Source organism: Cyclopterus lumpus, chromosome 19 (genome assembly GCF_009769545.1).
Source record: "Cyclopterus lumpus isolate fCycLum1 chromosome 19, fCycLum1.pri, whole genome shotgun sequence".
In the NCBI taxonomy this organism is placed as follows: Eukaryota; Metazoa; Chordata; class Actinopteri; order Perciformes; family Cyclopteridae; genus Cyclopterus; species Cyclopterus lumpus.
In genome coordinates, this window is record NC_046984.1 from 18,984,302 (window position 1) to 19,004,301 (window position 20,000).

At 44.3% G+C, this 20,000-nt stretch overlaps 2 protein-coding genes across 2 annotated transcripts in view; both read left to right on the forward strand.

The window, feature by feature from the left end:
* Positions 1 to 8,418, forward strand: part of prkg1b (protein kinase cGMP-dependent 1b) — a 36,139-nt gene extending 27,721 nt beyond the window's left edge. Inside the window, exons 9-17 of the mRNA XM_034559371.1 lie at positions 653 to 749; positions 5,878 to 6,017; positions 6,521 to 6,610; positions 6,830 to 6,971; positions 7,130 to 7,293; positions 7,378 to 7,500; positions 7,587 to 7,649; positions 7,748 to 7,814; positions 8,320 to 8,418. Of these exons, the coding sequence (XP_034415262.1) occupies positions 653 to 749; positions 5,878 to 6,017; positions 6,521 to 6,610; positions 6,830 to 6,971; positions 7,130 to 7,293; positions 7,378 to 7,500; positions 7,587 to 7,649; positions 7,748 to 7,814; positions 8,320 to 8,418 (985 nt within the window). The remainder of the gene's footprint in view (positions 1 to 652; positions 750 to 5,877; positions 6,018 to 6,520; positions 6,611 to 6,829; positions 6,972 to 7,129; positions 7,294 to 7,377; positions 7,501 to 7,586; positions 7,650 to 7,747; positions 7,815 to 8,319) is intronic.
* A 4,423-nt stretch (positions 8,419 to 12,841) lies between these two features.
* The window catches only part of LOC117749149 (protein FAM13C-like), a 10,238-nt gene continuing 3,079 nt past the window's right edge, over positions 12,842 to 20,000 (forward strand). The window contains exons 1-7 of the mRNA XM_034559372.1: positions 12,842 to 13,055; positions 15,855 to 16,164; positions 16,275 to 16,416; positions 17,274 to 17,355; positions 17,444 to 17,507; positions 17,584 to 17,704; positions 18,775 to 18,858. Of these exons, the coding sequence (XP_034415263.1) occupies positions 12,842 to 13,055; positions 15,855 to 16,164; positions 16,275 to 16,416; positions 17,274 to 17,355; positions 17,444 to 17,507; positions 17,584 to 17,704; positions 18,775 to 18,858 (1,017 nt within the window). The remainder of the gene's footprint in view (positions 13,056 to 15,854; positions 16,165 to 16,274; positions 16,417 to 17,273; positions 17,356 to 17,443; positions 17,508 to 17,583; positions 17,705 to 18,774; positions 18,859 to 20,000) is intronic.

Genomic DNA, 20,000 nt, shown 5'->3' on the forward strand with positions numbered 1-20,000 from the left:
CTATAAATAGCGTCGGCGTCTCGTTTCAGGACCTCCTGACATAAAGGACGAGCCCTCGGAGGCGTCCCTCAGTCCTGGTTTCAGTTTGTTGAAACGCAGAGTTTAGACTCTCGGAGTCTCATCCAAAATCCATCAAGACTTCAAAGAACGTCTGATTTAAAAATAAAAACCTTTTGACGACGTCCTCAGGACCAGCAGAGCTGAAGCTGGAGGATCCGGCAACCCCACCGCTCCCCCAGACCAGGACCTTGGATCCCCATCGACGCCATCGGCCCTTGCCATGTGAACCGGAAGCAGAGCTCCAACGCTCTGCCGAACGCTTGGAATAACGGTCTGGGGAGTTCAGTCCAGAGCTGACGCTGAAGAAAGTCCTCTTAGAGATGAGAGAGTTGCTTCTCCTCCCAGCGAGGCAGCAGAGAGAGCGGCTCACCAGCCTCCCTGCTCCTTCCTCCTCCTCCTCCTCCTCCTCCCTCCCCATCACCTCCTTCTCCATCCAAACCTCCAAGAAGTTCCCGTTCTTCCACGTTGTGAAATGCTGCAGGTATATCTTGAGGCTGTGGAAGACTTCCAGAGACCAACGCTGCTCCGGCGTCCGTTGAAAGCATGTTTTCCTCCGGTCAGTAAAGGCATCCCTGTGTTTCTGTTCCTCCAGGTACGAGGCAGAGAACACCTTCTTCTCTGGTCTGAACCTGAAGGACTTCAACATCATCGACACGCTGGGAGTCGGTGGCTTCGGACGCGTCGAGCTGGTATGATATGTCAACACAAGACTTTAAGAAGGAAGTTATGAACCACTTTTACCAGTAAAAGTTGGTAAGAAAACAGTTTCTGGTCAAGAAGTTCAAAGGTAAAGACCAGTTTGAGTCCAGTTGGACTCTGTGTGTGTGTGTGTGTGTGTGTGTGTGTGTGTGTGTGTGTCTGTGTGTGTGTGTGTGTGTGTGTGTGTGTGTGTGTCTGTGTGTGTGTGTGTGTGTCTGTGTGTGTGTGTGTGTGTGTGTGTGTGTGTGTCTGTGTGTGTGTCTGTGTGTGTGTGTGTGTGTGTCTGTGTGTGTGTGTGTGTGTGTGTGTGTGTGTGTGTGTCTGTGTGTGTGTGTGTGTGTGTGTGTGTCTGTGTGTGTGTCTGTGTGTGTGTGTGTGTGTGTCTGTGTGTGTGTGTGTGTGTCTGTGTGTGTGTGTCTGTGTGTGTGTGTCTGTGTGTGTGTGTGTGTGTGTGTGTCTCTGTGTGTGTGTGTGTCTGTGTGTGCATGTATGTGTGTGTGTGCATGTGTGCGTGTGTGTCTGTGTGTCTGTGTGTGTGTGTGTGTGTGTCTGTGTGTGCATGTGTGTGTGTGTGTCTGTGTGTGTGTCTGTGTGTGTGTGTGTGTGTGTGTCTGTGTGTGTGTCTGTGTGTGTGTGTGTGTGTGTGTGTGTGTGTGTGTCTGTGTGTGTGTGTGTGTGTGTGTGTGTGTGTGTGTGTGTGTGTGTGTCTGTGTGTGTGTGTGTGTGTGTGTGTGTGTGTGTGTCTGTGTGTGTGTCTGTGTGTGTGTGTGTGTGTGTGTGTCTGTGTGTGTGTGTGTGTGTGTGTGTGTGTGTGTGTGTGTGTGTGTGTGTCTGTGTGTGTGTGTGTGTGTGTGTGTGTGTGTGTGTGTGTGTCTGTGTGTGTGTGTGTGTGTGTGTGTGTGTGTGTGTCTGTGTGTGTGTGTGTGTGTGTGTGTGAGCTATTTGCAGTGACTTCCCAGTAGAGTATCAGTGATGGTAACTGTAAACTGTCATCATGTGATTGAGTCTATGGTTCTGGATGAAACAGAGCAGTTCATATCTCTTGGATTCACCCTCACCTTCATCATCATCTTCATCACCATCACCATCATCATCACCGTCACCATCATCATCATCACCCTCACCTTCATCATCATCTTCATCACCATCATCATCATCACCGTCACCTTCATCATCATCTTCATCACCATCATCATCATCACCATCATCATCATCACCATCATCATCATCATCATCATCATCACCATCACCCTCACCTTCATCATCATCTTCATCACCATCATCATCATCATCATCACCATCATCATCATCATCACCATCATCATCATCACCATCATCACCATCATCATCATCATCATCACCATCATCATCATCACCATCATCATCATCACCACCATCATCATCATCATCACCACCATCATCATCACTTGTCTGGATGCGCACAGGTATCAAAGTCTTGACTCCAACCAAAGACTCAATTCAATTCAGTTTATTTTTGTATAGCCCAATATCACAAATTACAAACTCCCCTCAGAGGGCTTTACAATCTGTAAACATACGACATCCCTGACCTTTGACCTCACATCGGATCAGGAAAAACTCCCCAAAAATAACCTTTGACAGGGAAAAAAGTGAAGAAACCTTCAGGAGAGCAACAGAGGAGGATCCCTCTCCCCGGATGGACAGATGAATAGATGTCATGTGACCAGATGAACAGAGTTACAGAGTTACATAAACACATTACATGAATATGACAATGTATGAATGGAACTCCAAACCATGAAACAGAAGGAGGTAGAGAGGAGGGGGGGCGGGGCATCAGCAGGGCCAATGGGAGGCCGGCTCACCAGCATCAGACACCTCCAGGTCCAATGGACCCTATGAGACGTGAAGTCACAACGACTCCGGGGAGGAAGCAGAGTTAATAAGGTGCAATGGAGAGATGTAAATTCATCCATAAGGAGAGAGAGAGAAGAGGAGAGAGGTGCTCAGTGTATCCTAAAACATCCCCCAGCAGCCTATAAGCCTATAGCAGCATATCAAGGGGCTGGACCAGGGCAAACCTGATTCAGCCCTAACTATAAGCACTATTAAAGAGGAAAGTCTTAAGTCTATTCTTAAATGAGGTGACTGTGTCTGCCTCCAGGACTGAAAGTGGAAGCTGGTTCCATAAAAGAGGAGCTTGATAACTGAAGGCTCTGGCTCCCATCCTACTTTTTAGGACTCTAGGAACCACAAGTAGTCCCGCATTTAGTGAGCGCAGCTCTCTAGTGGGGCAATATGGTACTACAAGCTCCTTAAGATATGATGGTGCATCACCAATCAAGGCTTTGTAGGTGAGGAGAAGAATTTTACTCCTATGTCTTTATCCTTCGAGTCTCGACTCCAACGAAAGACTCTTTCTCCTCCGAGTCTTGAAGACCTGACCTGGTTATGCTCCCGAGTTGACGATAATTAGCTACAGCTGTGTCGGCCCCCAGACGTTCGATAGTAGAATGGCCAGCAATCGGGACCAAGTGGGCTCAGAACAACAGCTGATGTTTCCTTTAATCAGTGGAGATCGAGGTTGACAAGAATCTCTACTTCCTGCCAAAGCTGAATTAAGGATCAGACAGTACAGACCAGCACTCTAGTAGCTCCAATACAGCAAATACAATAGGACTCTAGCAGATAAACGTATTTAAAGAAGATACTTAGCCAGGATCCAAGTGGTCCAGTAGTCTAGCCTCATCATCATCATCATTCATTACTGACAAGTTCCTCAGTTATTAAATCCTGTTCATTTACTTTATTAAATCCTTCATTAAATCTTCTGTATTGTTAAGAGTAATTCATTGAATCCTCCTTATTCATATGTTTAGTATATTAAATCCCCCTCATTCATAGGTTTAGTTTATTAAATCCTCCTTATTCATAGGTTTAAATGATTAAATCCCCCTCATTCATAGGTTTAGTTTATTAAATCCTCCTTATTCATAGGTTTAAATGATTAAATCCCCCTCATTCATAGGTTTAGTTTATTAAATCCTCCTTATTCATAGGTTTAAATGATTAAATCCCCCTCATTCATAGGTTTACTTTATTAAATCCTCCTTATTCATAGGTTTAAATGATTAAATCCCCCTCATTCATAGGTTTACTTTATCGTAATGACGTTCTCAGATTGGAAGCTTCCTTTGTTTTCACTACATTTCTATTCATCAGATGGTGTTATGATCATAAGAAGTGAGCTGGATGGAGGACGGATGTTGGTTTCAGGGTACTGAAGGTCGGGGGGGAAACCCTGCAGAGGGTTTGCCCAAAAACAGGAAGGAATCCCCGCTCAGGATCTCCCATCAACCCTCTGGAGATATTTTCAGTGGATGAGTCAGAGTGTAACTCTGCTCCGAGGAAAACACTGACCTCTGACCTCCAGACTGCTTCTGATATTTCCCATCATAGGCAGCTTCAGAGCAGCAGCCATGCTAGCTGTTTCCCCCTGTTTCCAGTCTTTATGCTAAGCTAAGCTAACCAGCAGCTGGCTGAGTGGTGTCCAGAAATAAAGGACTGTGTCATGTTTCATTTACCCCACAGCTGTTTATGCCTTATATTTGTTTTGTATCAGGTTGATCTAACTCCTTATCGAAGCTTTATGATGTTCAATCTCAGTCAGGATTCAAACCCAACAAGTCTATCCCATTTAATACCTAAAAACACATATCTCATTGGTTCACTTAAGTTAGGTTTAAATAACTAAACTACTCAGTTAGGTTTAAATAACTACACTACTAGTTAGTTTGAATAACTACACTACTCAGTTAGGTTTAAATAACTAAACTACTAGTTAGTTTGAATAACTACACTACTCAGTTAGGTTTAAATAACTAAACTACTAGTTAGTTTGAATAACTACACTACTCAGTTAGGTTTAAATAACTAAACTACTAGTTAGTTTGAATAACTACACTACTCAGTTAGGTTTAAACAACTAAACTACTCAGTTAGGTTTAAATAACTAAACTACTAGTTAGTTTAAATAACTACACTACTCAGGTTTAAATCACTAAACTACTAGTTAGGTTTAAACAACTAAACTACTCAGTTAGGTTTAAATAACTAAACTACTAGTTAGGTTTAAACAACTAAACTACTCAGTTAGGTTTAAATAACTAAACTACTAGTTAGTTTAAATAACTACACTACTCAGGTTTAAATCACTAAACTACTAGTTAGGTTTAAATAACTAAACTACTAGTTAGTTTGAACAACTAAACTACTCAGTTAGGTTTAAATAACTAAACTACTAGTTAGTTTGAACAACTAAACTACTCAGTTAGGTTTAAATAACTAAACTACTAGTTAGTTTAAATAACTAAACTACTAGTTAGGTTTAACAACTAAACTACTAAATCAGGTTTAACAACTAAACTACTCAGTTAGGTTTAAATAACTAAACTACTAGTTAGGTTTAAATAACTAAACTACTAAATCAGGTTTAACAACTAAACTACTCAGTTAGGTTTAAATAACTAAACTACTAGTTAGGTTTAACAACTAAACTACTAAATCAGGTTTAACAACTAAACTACTCAGTTAGGTTTAAATAACTAAACTACTAGTTAGGTTTAAATAACTAAACTACTAGTTAGTTTGAACAACTAAACTACTCAGTTAGGTTTAAATAACTAAACTACTAGTTAGTTTAAATAACTAAACTACTAGTTAGGTTTAACAACTAAACTACTAAATCAGGTTTAACAACTAAACTACTCAGTTAGGTTTAAATAACTAAACTACTAGTTAGGTTTAACAACTAAACTACTAAATCAGGTTTAAACAACTAAACTACTCAGTTAGGTTTAAATAACTAAACTACTAGTTAGGTTTAAATAACTACACTACTCAGTTAGGTTTAAATAACTAAACTACTAGTTAGTTTGAATAACTAAACTACTAGTTAGGTTTAAATAACTACACTACTCAGTCAGAAAAGATGGTGGCTCATAATTGTTTGTAGCTTTATCTATGAATGCGGGATGAGACCATTACATTACATGTACCAGCCTGGTAAGACACACAATACAGATGTGTGTACATGTGTTGATGTTTCTTACTGACTGGACGTGTGTTTTCCTTCAGGTGCAGCTGAAGAACGAGGACGCGAAGACGTTCGCCATGAAGATCCTGAAGAAGCGTCACATTGTGGACACCAGACAACAGGAACACATCCGCTCTGAGAAACACATCATGACTGATGCTCACTGCGACTTCATCGTCAGGTCAGGACGACAATCATCATCACTGAAATCATTATATGGGATTCATTGATTCCAAGAACTTGTTGCTTTAGGTTTTGGCCTTCAAAACAATCCCCACTCTCCCCATAGTTCATGTTGAAGTGTCCTTGAGCAAGGCACTGAACCCCCAGTTGCTTCCTGGGTGCTTCACTGCAGCCCACTGCTCCTTAATAACTAAGGATGGTCAAATGCAGAGAAGAATTTACCAATAAAGGGATCAATAAAGGATACATTATTATTATTATTATTATTAAAAGCTCCACTGACCAATCTTTGTTTGGTGTTATGTGCAGCATTGAGTTACTAATAAATCATTTTAAAATACAATGAAATTAGAATATAACTCATGTCTCTTATTGATCTTTATTGAAAACAACATCAAAGCAGTAGAATAATGAAATAAGACACACGGAATCAGAACAGACAGATGGATGTTTGTGGTTTGTTCTTCCAGGTTGTGATGAAGCCGTGTTGTTTGTGTCCAGGTTGTACCGGACCTTTAAAGACAGTAAATACCTGTACATGCTGCTGGAGGCCTGTCTGGGAGGAGAGCTGTGGACGATACTGAGAGACAGGTACCCGTCTCAATCTCTCTTCATTGACGTCTCTACAACCTGAAGCTGGATCTCATCTAGAAACCACCGTCTGAGTTTCTTGGTTCTAATGAATTAGTTGAACAATTAATTAATGTTGATAGTTGATCATTTTTCAAGCAAAAACTAAAAAGCTTCTCCGGTGTCACATGCTTATCATCTGGTTTATGTCTTCATAAACTAACTGACTGTGTTTTTCAGGGGTTCGTTTGAAGACTCGACCACCAGGTTCTACACAGCCTGTGTGGTCGAAGCCTTTGCATACCTGCATGCCAAAGGAATCATATACAGAGACCTGAAACCTGAAAATCTCATCCTGGACAGCCGGGGATACGCCAAGCTGGTAATTCCATATTTATTCATGAAAATACATTTTCAATATTTCACATGTAGTAGGACAACACCAGAAATATTGGAGCTCATCCTCATATTTTCAAGCTTGAGATGCCGATCACATCGGAATGTGTAGAGAACGCTTCAATCAACTGAATCTGTTTCTAGGTGGACTTTGGTTTTGCCAAGAAGATCGGTTTCTGTAAGAAGACGTGGACGTTCTGCGGGACGCCAGAGTACGTGGCTCCAGAGATCATCCTCAACAAAGGTCACGATGTATCAGCCGACTACTGGTCTCTGGGGATCCTGATGTACGAGCTGCTGACCGGCAGGTGAGGATGGAGACGGAGTAGAGATGAAGTCACGAAGTCAAACTCGGGCTGGCCGGTGTCGACAACGTCTCTGTGTGTCTCCAGTCCCCCGTTTTCAGGTCCAGATCCGATGAAAACCTACAACGTCATCCTGAGAGGCATCGACATGATCGAGTTCCCCAAGAAGATCACCAAGAACGCCGCCAACCTCATCAAGAAGCTCTGCAGGTAGGGGGCGCTGTTTACCTGAGCGGCTCACATTCACTGCAGAATCCAATTTCATAGTTTCATCTCCAAAATAAATATGTCAACAGAGATAATCCCTCAGAAAGACTTGGAAACCTGAAGAACGGAGTCAAAGACATCCAGAAGCACAAGTGAGTGGAGAGGAAGCTGCCCCCTGATTGGCTGTTTCAGGGTTCTCTTCATTGTGCATTTCAATACCAGATAACAACTAATCTGTCTCTGTGTTCAGGTGGTTTGAAGGATTTAACTGGGAGGGCCTGAGGAAAGGAACTCTGACTCCGCCCATCACACCCCATGTGAGTCCAAGTGAAATTCATGTTCGACCAATCAGAGCTCTGTAAATGTACTGAACCATAACTAGACAACAAGGTGATATGGATCAAACAGTCGGCCACAGTTTGTAAAACTTCATATTGCAAAATCTATGTTTTGAGATATAGCTAATTTTCTGGTGAATCGAAAGTCATATTTGAGTGAAGACGGGTTACGATTCCCCCTCACATAAGACCACCTGCTGTAATGTGACTGTCCATTTTAAGGCCACTTGACTCTTATTTGCTAAATAAAGACCATTAGATGCATTTGGAAGTTTCGAGAAACACTAAAAAACAAGATTTCTCCAGCTAATGGCTTCCAGCCCCCTGGTGGCCCAGTATTGATGGTGCTCTCCATTACTGCGGTTCAGCTGGGGTGTTTGTTGCATGCCACACACGCCGGTCTACATTCTACAGATCTCTGATGGTCTGGACTTTAAGAGGTCTGCAGGTGTCCAAGGTGTTTGACTCGTGTTGTTCTGTCCAGGTTTCCTCTCCGACCGACACCAATAACTTCGACAATTTCCCCGAAGACACAGATGAGCCACCACCGGACGACAACTCCGGATGGGATTACGACTTTTAGTCCAGCTCGACACCCAAAGCCAGACACCTTAGGGCTGCCGGCGAGGTCCAAACCTGAGAGGAAGACGACTTCTCACCAGGCCGATGAAGACCAGCTTCAGGTGCCATTTGGAGGACGTTCTCACCTGAAGCAGCGCACTGTAACTTTGCCTAACTTGTCTTTAAAGCGTTGTGCGACTCAAACAATGATTTGTAGCCCCATCGTGTCCTTATAGGATTTGAGTCCAGAGCAGATGGACTGGAGGCCTCTCGCTGATCCAACTGGTCTGGTCCCTCTAACTGGAGGAGGCCTCTCGCTGATCCAACTGGTCTGGTCCCTCTAACTGGAGGAGGCCTGAGAGCTGGAAGATGAGGAGGTTCAAGGAGGACCATCTGTGGCCTTGTTCCCAGCACTAGTTGTGTATCAAGTCTCAAAGTAGTACAAAGGTCCTAGAAATCACAGAGTGACACACAAAGGGTTCAAAGGGGTACAACCATGACCTGTTGTGACCTGAGAAAGTCCTCCTCCTGGTTTCAGAACACTGGCAGAACTCTGGAACATAACTACTCCATCCACAGAACATACGTTGCCTTGTGGTGTTTCTTTGAACAACAACCCTGGGGATGCTCCTCCGTCAGCAGTGTCACGTCTCACGTATTGCTGCGAGACAATTGTTTATCTTTAGATCGCTAGAAGTCTTGGAGCAATGCATATGTGGGCTCCTCTCAACTGTCCTGGATAGGCTGACACTTGAACTTTGACCCCTTGGAGGACGGTCATACCACTACTACTGCTTTTGAAAGTCTGAAGGTTTGGCTCTCCGACATTAACGGGCAAAGCCGACGTCACCGCGATGCCTTCACTTCTCACGACATTTTGGGGAACTTATCATCCAAAACCAGAAAGACGAGAGTAGCAGCCGTAGTCCTGATACGAACACTTCTACTTTTAAACTTTCCTTTCTATCCTTCTTCATGTTGTGAACCTTTGGATTATAGCATGATAATAGATATTTTGTACATATTTCCAAGGTTTCCTACATATTTTTGCACACACACAAACACTCTTTCCTCACAGACACGTTGCATGACTTGAATTTCTTATCGGCTGTTTGTTTCAAAGACAAACAAGTCCTGTTGTGTTTTATATAAGTATATATCTATATATATATACGAATCCTCTCGCTAACGAGCTGTTCGTGGATCTGTTTGTCCACGTTGTCGTTGAATTGTTTGGGAATAAACTGTCAATGTCAAAGCCAACATGGACAAGAAGTCTTTAAGAGCTCAAAAAGAAGCGTGCCGATTGTTCTGTTTTCAGTCTCCAGCCTCAACAATGAACCTTCGATCCAAAACTCAACATATCTCTTTCACCAACATGACAACCGTTGGGGATTCAGAAGTCGGGCCGAACAGAGCCATGAACCCTGAACCAGAACCCCTTCCTGGAGAAGGTCCACATGAAGTAAACCTGGTTAGAACCGGTTTCTCCGGGCTCTGAAACCTTCATCCTGTTGAGACGTGCAGTCTTTAAAGTTTGTATTTCTTCCAACAACAAAGAGTTTAACCGTAAAAAGGGATTCATCTATTTATTTAAAATGTGTATTAATATTGTGTGGCATTTTTGTAAAAGCAGCCTTTGTCTTAGTCTGTGAGCTCTGCATGAAAAGACCAGTGAGATGTTAGCCTAGCTTAGCATGAAGGCTGGAAGCGGAGGAAACAGCTAGCCTGGTTGTCTGGTTTACAATCTGATTCTCAGTGAACAGAACAGCCCTGATTTACACCTCATATCTCATTCGTTTAATGTGTACAAAAACACAAATATACAAAATATCTTAAGTAATAATAATAAAAACTTCCCCAGCACAGACCAGGCTGCCTGGTTGCTTTCAATGTTCAGCTGTGTGTTTGGACCAGAAGGATAAATATTAATGTTCATATTGATTCTCAGTGATAATTTGTTGTTATGAGATTGTGTGATGAAGTATCATTGATTTATTTGTATATAATGGGAAGATAGTAGATTATCATTATTGTTATTATTATTATTATTATTATTATTATTATTGTGGTTGTTATTATTATTATTATTATTATTATCATTGTCATATTACAGAGGCTAGAAACGTTTTAACTCTCTTGCTCTGTCTCTCAGTTATGCACGAACAAAACATCTTTTAGCCGAAGCAGTTTGATCTGTTTGAAAAATAAAAGCCGTAAAAAAAGAAAGAAGTGTTTTTATTTCCTATCGTTTTATGTCCTTATTCAAACATCGTCTTATTGAAGATGTGTTGGACCTGAAGGAACCTTCTCTCAGTTCTCGAACCGCCAACCTTCTGCTCCGAGCAGCTCGAAGACTAGAGGCTAATGAGGCTTTTACTTTGAAGGGACCTCAAAAACTTGTGTCTCACAGTTCCCCTGTGAACGGGTCTCAGTTTGAATTCTCTCTTTAACAGATGTATTCGGGTTGGAAGTACCACTCTCCGCCTGGTGGTGGCCCAGTATAGTATTGATGGAGGGCTCTCCTGATCCAACTGGTCTGGTCCCTCTAACTGGAGGAGGCCTCTCCTGATCCAACTGGTCTGGTCCTTCTAACTGGAGGAGGCCTCTCCTGATCCAACTGGTCTGGTCCTTCTAACTGGAGGAGGCCTCTCCTGATCCAACTGGTCTGGTCCCTCTAACTGGAGGAGGCCTCTCCTGATCCAACTGGTCTGGTCCCTCTAACTGGAGGAGGCCTCTCCTGATCCAACTGGTCTGGTCCCTCTAACTGGAGGAGGCCTCTCCTGATCCAACTGGTCTGGTCCCTCTAACTGGAGGAGGCCTCTCCTGATCCAACTGGTCTGGTCCCTCTAACTGGAGGAGGCCTCTCCTGATCCAACTGGTCTGGTCCTTCTAACTGGAGGAGGTCTGAGAGCTGGAAGATGAGGAGGTTCAAGGAGGACCATCTGTGGCCTTGTTCCCACAGATGGTCCTCCTTGTAAACATTTGATTAAACTAGTATCATCTCTACTTTCTAATTGGCCGACGTTCACCTGACGTCACGGGGGCGACCACCAGGGGGCGACTCCTCTGGTTGTATAGAAGTCTATGCTTCATGTGTAAAAGCTGCATTCTCTTTCCTGACCACCAGGGGGCGACTCCTCTGGTTGTATAGAAGTCTATGCTTCATGTGTAAAAGCTGCATTCTCTCTCCTGACCACCAGGGGGCGACTCCTCTGGTTGTATAGAAGTCTATGCTTCATGTGTTAAAGCTGCATTCTCTCTCCTGACCACCAGGGGGCGACTCCTCTGGTTGTATAGAAGTCTATGCTTCATGTGTTAAAGCTGCATTATCTCTCCTGACCACCAGGGGGCGACTCCTCTGGTTGTATAGAAGTCTATGCTTCATGTGTTAAAGCTGCATTCTCTCTCCTGACAACCAGGGGGCGACTCCTCTGGTTGTATAGAAGTCTATGCTTCATGTGCTGCATTCTCTCTCCTGGCTACTCAGGTGACAATAACAATAATAATAATAATAATAATAATAATAATAATAATGATAACGATAATAATTTAAGTTTGTCAGTTTATACATACCGGTGTCGTGATGGAGCACACACTCACACACTCACACACTCACACACACACACACACACTCACACACACACACACACACACACACACACTCACACACACACACTGGATAATAAGGGGTTAACAGCCTCCTTCTCCTCCTTCCTTTTTATGAATGAGACACACACGGTGATGTCATCAATAAGGCCCTCCCCCACCGATGCGGGAAAAACCTCACGATGAGGAAGAGAGAGGAGTCCTCATGTCCACCCCCCCCCACCCCCCCCACCCCCACACAGCCCCTCCTCAGTCCTTCACGAGCCTGAGGATGAGTAATCCAGCGAGGGAGGAGGAGGAGGGGAGGACACCAACGCAGCATCAGCATCAGCAGCATCAGCATCATCATCAGGGGACGTTTGGAACGAGAAGGATGAAGATTCAAACCCTCTGAGCGCAGTCACGACGGAGATGACTAATTCCTGGAATGTCACGTGCTGAAGGCACAAGGAGAAGGGCAGACACCGGAGCAGGCTAATGGCTGCAGTGAAGAGGGATGAAGAGCAGACCAAAGGAAGAGGAGGAGGAGATATGTATTCATGGGCTGTTCATGTGGAGCATCACTGACTAATCTCTGGTAGAGCTGGCTGGTCTCACTGGACGGTGCCTGACTAATTAATGGGGAGGAGGTTAATGGTCTCCTCCTTTGGATATTGGGGCCGGACTACATCCTGAGCAGCAAGCCTCCTCCATCTGACACTCCTCCACATGTGGTGCTTCAGAGGCTGGGATCTGGCTAACATCTGGAACCACTGACCGGCCGCAGCCTTACGACACCACCTCCTATGCTACTGCCTCCTCCTTGGACCCGGTTATTCTCTGGATCGGTGTCTGGCATGTTCTGCTTCTGCCTGCAGAGTTCTCTGCTGAAGCTCCAGGCGCTGGAGGTGGAGGGGGTGCCCTCGCTGGGTCCGTCCCCAGAGGAGAGCCCCCCTGCCCCGGGCAGCAAGGAGCAGAAGAGCCCCTGTGGCCCTGTGGAGCTCGGAGGGAAGGAGGGCAAGACGCTGGCTCTGTGCCACGGGGTCCCCTCTGACGAGAACAGCCCCCCAGGTACCTGTCTGTCTCTCTGTCTCACTGTCTGTCTCTCTGTCTGTCTGTCTGTCTGTCTCTCTGTCTGTCTGTCTGTCTGTCTGTCTGTCTGTCTCTGTCTGTCTGTCTGTCTGTATGTCTGTCTGTCTCTCTGTCTGTCTGTCTGTCTGTCTGTCTGTCTGTCTGTATGTCTGTGTGTCTGTTTGTCTGTCTGTATGTCTGTCTGTTTGTATTTCTACTACTGCAGTAGTAGAAATACAACTAATAGTAATATTACTACCTGTGTGTGTGTGTGTCTGCACTACAGAAGAGCTTGTCCAGAAGAGAAGGAGGACTTTTATTTCATATATATATAGATATATATATCTATATATACATATATAGATATATATATATATATATATATATATATATATATATATATAGAGATATATATACATAGATATATACATATATATAAATGTGTGTGTAAGAACCCTTCAGGAGAGCAACAGAGGAGGATCCCTCTCCCCGGATGGACAGAACAATAGATGTGTACACAGACCAAGACCAGAGTGAATCAGGACCAAAACCAGACCAAGACCAGAGTGAATCGAGACTTAGACCAGACTATCGGGACCAAGACCACACCAGGACTATAGTGTATTGTGACCAAGTCTAGACCAAGAACCGAGTGGATCGAGACCAAGACCAGAGTGTATCGATACCATAACAAGATCAAGACCAGAGTGAATCAAGATCTAGACCAGACTATCGGGACCAAGACCAGACCAAGACCAGAGTGTATCAAGACCAAGACCAGACCAAGACCAGAGTGTATCGAGACCATAACGAGACCAAGACCAGAGTGAATCGAGATCTAGACCAGACTATCGGGACCAAGACCAGACCAAGACCAGAGTGTATCGAGACCATAACGAGACCAAGACCAAAGTGTATCAAGACCAAGACCAGACCAAGACCAGAGTGTATTGATCCCATAAAAATACCAAAGAAAGCAAATGAATCTTCTTCATTATTATGTGTTCCATGAAAGAGAAATAATCTGGTTAATTTCATGTGTGTATGTTGTTTTCTATGAACCATCGCTGTCATAACAGGTGAACCAGATGCACAGGTAGTTTAGATATATCCACGTTGTGGTCTCAACCGGTCTTCAAATAAAAATGTGGTCGAAACCACGACCTTCAAAAAGAGGTCTTGAGACCAAGACCAATCTCGAGTACTAAAACGTTGCCTTCATGAGATTTTAGTACAATTTAGGAGATTTTAGTGGCCCTTTAGGAGGTTCTAGAGGTCAATGAAGAGGTTCTAGATATAATGAAGAGGTTCTAGATATCATAAAGGTTGTAATTGTGATAATTGAGGGGGTTGTATAGGTCCTTAAGATGGTTATAGGTGTCATTGAGGAGATTATAGCTGTTCTTTAAGTAGTTTTCATTGAGGAGGTTCTACTCGTCCTTTATCTGTTCTATTGACCCATGAGGAGTTTACAGTGAATCTTTTGGTTGAGTTTGATGGTCATTTTGGAGGTTCTAGAAGATGTTAATGTTCAAGTGCTCTCTGAGTAGGTCCTTAAGATGGTTCTTTTTGTCAATGAGGAGGTTATGTTTGCCCTTTAGGTAGTTTTAGTGGTCCTTTAGGAGGTTCTATTGGTCCTTTAGGTAGTTTTAATGGTAGGAGGTTATATTGGCCCTTTTATGTAGTTTTATTGGTCCTTTAGGAGTTTATACTGGCCCTTTAGGTAGTTTTAGCGGTCCTTCTACTGGTCCATTATGTAGTTTTAGTGGTCCTTTTACTGGTCCTTTAGGTAGTTTTAGTGGTCCTTTAGGAGTTTATACTGGGCCTTTAGGTAGTTTTAGTGGTCATTCTACTGGTCCTTTAGGTAGTTTTAGTGGTCCTTTAGGAGGTCCTACTGGGCCTTTAGGTAGTTTTAGTGGTCATTCTACTGGTCCTTTAGGTAGTTTTAGTGGTCCTTCTACTGGTCCATTATGTAGTTTTAGTGGTCCTTTTACTGGTCCTTTAGGTAGTTTTAGTGGTCCTTTAGGAGTTTATACTGGGCCTTTAGGTAGTTTTAGTGGTCCTTTAGGTAGTTTTAGGGGTCATTCTACTGGTCCTTTAGGTAGGTTTAATGGTAGGAGGTTATACTGGCCCTTTTATGTAGTTGTAGTGGTCCTTTAAGAGGTTCTACTGGCCCTTTAGGTAGTTTTAGTTTTCCTTTAGGAGGTGCTTCTGATTCTTTAGGTGGTTGTAGTGGTCATTGAGGACGTTTTACTGGTCCTTAACGTTGTTGTATTTGTCCTTGAGGAGGTTCTACTGGTTCTTTAAGTTGTTCTTGAGGTCATTAAGGATGTTCTTGAGGTATCATGGGTAGAGCGTGCTCCTCAGGTCGCCACTCTGCACTGTTCTCATACGACAGTTACAGCTGATAGCATCGCACTGACTGATGTCGTCATCATAGAACTATGGAATCCACCATCCAGTTCCTCCTCAGGTAAACACTGTTAGCACCGTTAGCTTCTAGCTGCCAGCTCAGACGTCGCCGTGTTCAGAGCCGTGTGGATTTCGTCTTAGGTGCCTTTGAGGTTGGTCTAGTGGTCCTTCTTGAGGTGGTTCTAGTGGTCCTTCTTTAGGTGGTTCTAGTGGTCCTTCTTGAGGTGGGTCTAATTGTCACCATGAGGAGATTCTCAAGGTTGTTACTGGAGACCCTGACGGTATTTATATAAACTGTGTTTTCAAAAGATAAATTATAATCTTGCTTCTGAATGTTGAACCGGAGGACTTGAAGTGTTTCTGAAGACAAACTTTGTGTCTCTGCAGAGCTCCTGGCGGTCCAGACCAGACCGCCACAGTCCCCCAGACACCAGCCGTTCACCACCATCCACCCTGGCCAGCAGCCCCTGACCCCCGACAGAGCTCTGCCCCCCAGCCCTCAACAGTCCCCCTACTCCCCCCAGAGGAGCAGCCCTGGAGGGGAGGGGGGAGGAGAGGGAGGAGCTCTCCTCCAGCTCCTGGCGGGCGGCCCTGGCCCTCTGCCCTCCCCCCGCTGCTCCAGCCTCAGCCACAGCCTGAGGTTCAACTCCGACCCTGAAACCCCACCGTCACCGCCCTGCAGCCAGCAGTACATACAGTGAGTCTGTTTGCCTGTCTGTCTGTATACCTGTCTGTCTCCCTGTCTCCCTGTTTACCTGTCTCTCCCTCTGTTTACCCGTCTCTCCCACTGCCTGTGTTTCTGTCCAGGTGTCGAGCTCGGGACCGGACCGAGGTCCCGGAGGACCGGGAGTGCCCCTCGTCCATCGCGTTCCTCACCAAACAGATTCAGACCCTGAAGAAGAAGGTCTGCAGGTTTGAGGATCAGTTTGAGCAGGAGATGAACTACAAGGTAAACACAGCAGGGACTAGGACTCGGGTGGGTCAGGGACTAGGACTCTGGTGGGTCAGGGACCAGGACTCAAGTGGGTCTGGGACCAGGACATCCAGAATGGTCAGGGGATCTGTTTGGTTAGTTTGAGGCTCACAGCCTCTTTAGTAACTGGCACAGGTCTCGTAAGGTCCTGGTTGGTCCGAGACCGGGGCTCGACGTTCACCGTGGCCCGGTGGCCCGGTGGCCCGGTGGCCCGGTGGCCCGATGGCCACAAACCGTTACTCTGAGGCCACCAAGCGTCCCTTGTCGGTTGCCCTCTGTGGCAATATAACACATTTATTTACAGTATAGGTTTGGGAAAGTAAGATGTGTGTTGAATCTGAACCAGCTGTATGAAACGGATCCTGGTTCTGGTTATTGGGTTAATTCAAGACAGGATTTTCACAATAACAGTTGCTTTTCGCAATAAAGGTATTCACTTCATCAGATAAGGGTAGTCCATTAGAAGTATAAAGTCCCATAAAATGGAAATAATCAAGTACAATTTTGAGGTACTTTACTAAAGTGGCCTTTTACTTGAGTATAAGCTATTATTATTATTATTATTATTATTATTATATCTTTATTTAAAAGTACATTGTTACTTTCAACACTGGACATAAATAAGTACAAGCAGTTTGTTTTTTATGTGAAGAAATGATTCATTAATTAGTTTGTTAATAACTTAATTTTTTTATTATACTCACTTGCATCGAAAGAGTTTATTCAGTACCAGACGTGATCGAGCTGTTTGATTGGCCGCTCAGTTGAGTCAGCTGATTTCATAAGTGGGTCCAGGTCCTCTGACTTCCTCTGATGGTTTCACTGTTCTGCAGCCGTCCCACAACGATAAGTACTCCAACCCGGAGATGATCCGTGTGATGGGGGACCTGGCGAAGGCTCGCAGACAGCTCAAAGGTAAAGGTCGCTCACTAGAGTCCTTCTCAGAGGAACCTTCGGTTCTTGAACACCAAACAATAGAAGTGCATTCGCTGTGTTTCTGCAGCGATGAGACTCAGGCAGTCGGTGTTTGAGTCGAAGGAGTCTGACGGTCCAGAGAACTCCACCAGGTAACGCCGGCACACCCGCTGCACGTGCTCAGTGTGGTCCTGGGACCAGATCCACCAGTGTGAATGTGTCCAGCAGGTCCGGCTCGGGCCAGCAGGGGGCGCCGGATCACAAGGCCACTCTGGAGGATACGGTGGAGTCACTCTTCAGACGGCTGAGAGAGAAGAGGCAGGCTCTGGGCCTGCCGGACAACATGAAGGTCCCTGAATGCACCACGACACTGATGTGGTGCAACCTCACCAAACTGTTCATCATCTGCTGCGTTTAATGTCCCTTCTTTTCATTTTGACTGCAAAGCATGTTTATTTATCTGGTTATGTTGTTGTGTGTGTGTGTGTGTGTGTTGGTGTATGTTGGTGTGTGTATTTGTGTATGTGTTGTTGTGTGTGTGTGTGTGTTGGTGTATGTGTTGTTGTGTGTGTGTGTGTGTGTGTTGGTGTATGTGTTGTTGTGTGTGTTGATGTTGATGTGTGTATTGATGTGTGTGTGTTGATGTTGTTGTGTGTGTCAGTGTATGTGTTGTTGTGTGTGTGTGTGTGTGTGTGTGTTGGTGTATTGATGTGTGTGTGTTGATGTTGTTGTGTGTTGTTATGTGTGTGTTGATGTGTGTGTGTTGATGTTGTTGTGTGTTGTTATGTGTGTGTGTTGATGTGTGTGTTGATGTTGTTGTGTGTTGTTATGTGTGTGTGTGTTGTTGTTGTGTGTGTTGATGTTGATGTGTGTGTTGATGTTGTTGTGTGTGTTGATGTTGTTGTGTGTGTTGATGTTGATGTGTGTGTGTTGATTTTGGTTTGTGTGTTGATGTTGATGTGTGTGTTGATGTTGTTGTTGATGTGTGTGTTGATGTTGTTGTGTGTGTTGATGTTGTTGTGTGTGTTGATGTGTATGTTGATGTTGATGTGTGTGTTGATGTTTGATTTTGGTTTGAGTGTTGACGTTGATGTGTGTTGATGTTGATGTGTGTGTTGTTGATGTGTGTTGGTGTTGATGTGTGTATTGTTGTTGTTGTTGATGTGTGTGTTGATGTTTGTTGTTGTTGATGTGTGTGTGTTGACGTTGATGTGTGTTGATGTTGATGTTTGTTGTTGTTGATGTGTGTGTTGATGTTTGTTGTTGTTGATGTGTGTGTGTTGACGTTGATGTGTGTTGATGTTGATGTTTGTTGTTGTTGATGTGTGTGTTGACGTTGATGTGTGTTGATGTTGATGTGTGTATTGTTGTTGTTGATGTGTGTGTTGATGTTGATGTTTGTTGTTGTTGTGTGTTCAGGACATGACTCAGTCTCAGATGGTGCTGGAGAAAATCACCCTGCAGAAGTTTCTCCTCTACTTCGAGAGTCTGCACGGCCGACCGGTGAGTGCAGGCGGCTCCTGGTCAGTACAGCGCCGCCTGGTGGGCAGAGTGGGAAACTTAGAAGACAGAATCAATAGAACCCTTAGAACCCATAGAACCTCACTCACTTAGGAAATTGCTCTTCAGAGGAAGTTGCATTGAAAATACAGAAATAATAAACAAGTGTTTTCTGAAGAGCATTTCCTGAAGAAGCTAACAGCTGAATATGTTACAGTTATGAAGGCCTTAGCTAACGGTTCCTCACACACTGGAAGGCTTGTTCCACATTGTTAGCTAGTTAGTTTTTCAATTAAATTCAATTCAGTTTATTTTGTATAGCCCAATATCACAAATTACAAATTTGCCTCAGAGGGCTTTACAATCTGTACACATACGACATCCCTGACCTTTGACCTCACATCGAATCAGGAAAAACTCCCCAAAAATAACCTTTGACAGGGAAAAAAGTGAAGAAACCTTCAGGAGAGCAACAGAGGAGGATCCCTCTCCCCGGATGGACAGAAGAATAGATGTCATGTGACCAGATGAACAGAGTTACAGAGTTACATAAACACATTACATGAATATGACAATGTATGAATGGAACTCCAATCCATGAAACAGAAGGAGGTAGAGAGGAGGGGGGGGGGGCATCAGCAGGGCCAATGGGAGGCCGGCTCACCAGCATCAGACACCTCCAGGTCCAATGGACCCTATGAGACGTGAAGTCACAACGACTCCGGGGAGGAAGCAGAGTTAATAAGGTGCAATGGAGAGATGTAAATTCATCCATAAGGAGAGAGAGAAGAGGAGAGAGGTGCTCAGTGTATCCTAAAACATCCCCCAGCAGCCTATAAGCCTATAGCAGCATATCAAGGGGCTGGACCAGGGCAAACCTGATTCAGCCCTAACTATAAGGACTATTAAAGAGGAAAGTCTTAAGTCTATTCTTGAATGAGGTGACTGTGTCTGCCTCCAGGACTGAAAGTGGAAGCTGGTTCCATAAAAGAGGAGCTTGATAACTGAAGGCTCTGGCTCCCATCCTACTTTTTAGGACTCTAGGAACCACAAGTAGCCCCGCATTTAGTGAGCAGCTCTCTAGTGGGGCAATATGGTACTACAAGCTCCTTAAGATATGATGGTGCATCACCAATCAAGGCTTT